At 46.3% G+C, this 1,073-nt stretch overlaps 1 protein-coding gene across 1 annotated transcript; it reads right to left on the bottom strand.

Moving 5' to 3' along the window:
- Positions 1-379: 379 nt before the first annotated feature.
- Positions 380-646, bottom strand: GNI_207700 (hypothetical protein; the record flags this gene model as incomplete). Its single annotated transcript, XM_011135504.1, has 1 exon — positions 380-646. A coding segment is annotated over one exon (267 nt), but the record flags the coding sequence as incomplete, so codon positions are not given.
- Positions 647-1,073: the final 427 nt, after the last annotated feature.

The raw sequence follows: 1,073 nt of genomic DNA, 5'->3' as shown, positions 1-1,073 counted from the left end.
AGTGTGATACGCGCACTCGGATGTCATAGATCCCGATCGGCCTTTGATCGATCAACTGGTTGATCCTTGCGATCAGCTTGTCGGAGTCATCGATCTCCGGGTCAACTAGAGTCTTCCGCAGGATCTTATTACGCACTTCAAAGGCTTTGTCAGGCGACATTCGCACACCTTTTAGCCGACTCAACATCTGTCCTGGATCACCCATCATATAATCAATGTGGGACCATTCGTCTGTCGTCAGCGTGTGTCGTCTGTCACGTCTGTGCCCGTCAGAGCTTCTGTCAGAGTAGTAGACTTCTTCCAACATGGGTTGCTGCTGGACGTTCATTGGTTGCTGTTGACTATGTACTGATGTCAAATCGAGAGTAGGTGGTCGTACGGGCTGTACTGGTACCGCTTCCTGAATTTTGCGATGCGTAAAGGCTGGCTGTTCAGCCTTCTCCTTAGCCGCGATCACCATCTCTAGCTCCTTTATAAATGACGTCGTTAGCAGTACTCTGTTATATTGTAGCAGTCGTTGACAGTCTAGGGTCGTACATACCTCTCCCCAAACCTTTGGTGGGATGGCTTGGACCCTAACTACGTCCATGTTGCCACTCTTATTCGCCTCAATAATGATATTGCGTGCTTCCTTGTGTACATCCATCGTTGATCTAGTCTCAACCATATGGGACGGGTAACTGAGTTCGAGTGTATAAAGTGAAGTTCAATGTTCAGAAGATGCTTTTCTTTTCACGAAGAAAAATTATGATGATTGAATAATTAAAAACTCTTTAAGAGAGGAGACGGTGTCTCCTTGAATAAAAATCGGCCGGGTTCTGGCCTCCTGGGATATGCTGGTACGCTGCCTTATATAAGGCTCGAATGCGTGCCGCATATACTTCTAAGTCGTTGCGCGGTTCCTCTCGTCTTTCGAGGGCCTGCCAAAGTCGTATATTGTCCGTTACAATAATCTTCCTCGCATTCTTATCAATGAAATCTATCGCAGACTTGTATTTCGCTAGCAGCTTATAAGCGCCTTGAATTTCCTTATACGATGCTAGATTTGTCGATGTCTTCGTTAGAGGAATCGA

This window comes from Gregarina niphandrodes (genome assembly GCF_000223845.1).
Source record: "Gregarina niphandrodes unplaced genomic scaffold scaffold00129, whole genome shotgun sequence".
In the NCBI taxonomy this organism is placed as follows: Eukaryota; Apicomplexa; class Conoidasida; order Eugregarinorida; family Gregarinidae; genus Gregarina; species Gregarina niphandrodes.
The sequence above is the reverse complement of the archived record's forward strand: the minus strand, read 5'-3'. Positions and strand labels throughout refer to the sequence as shown.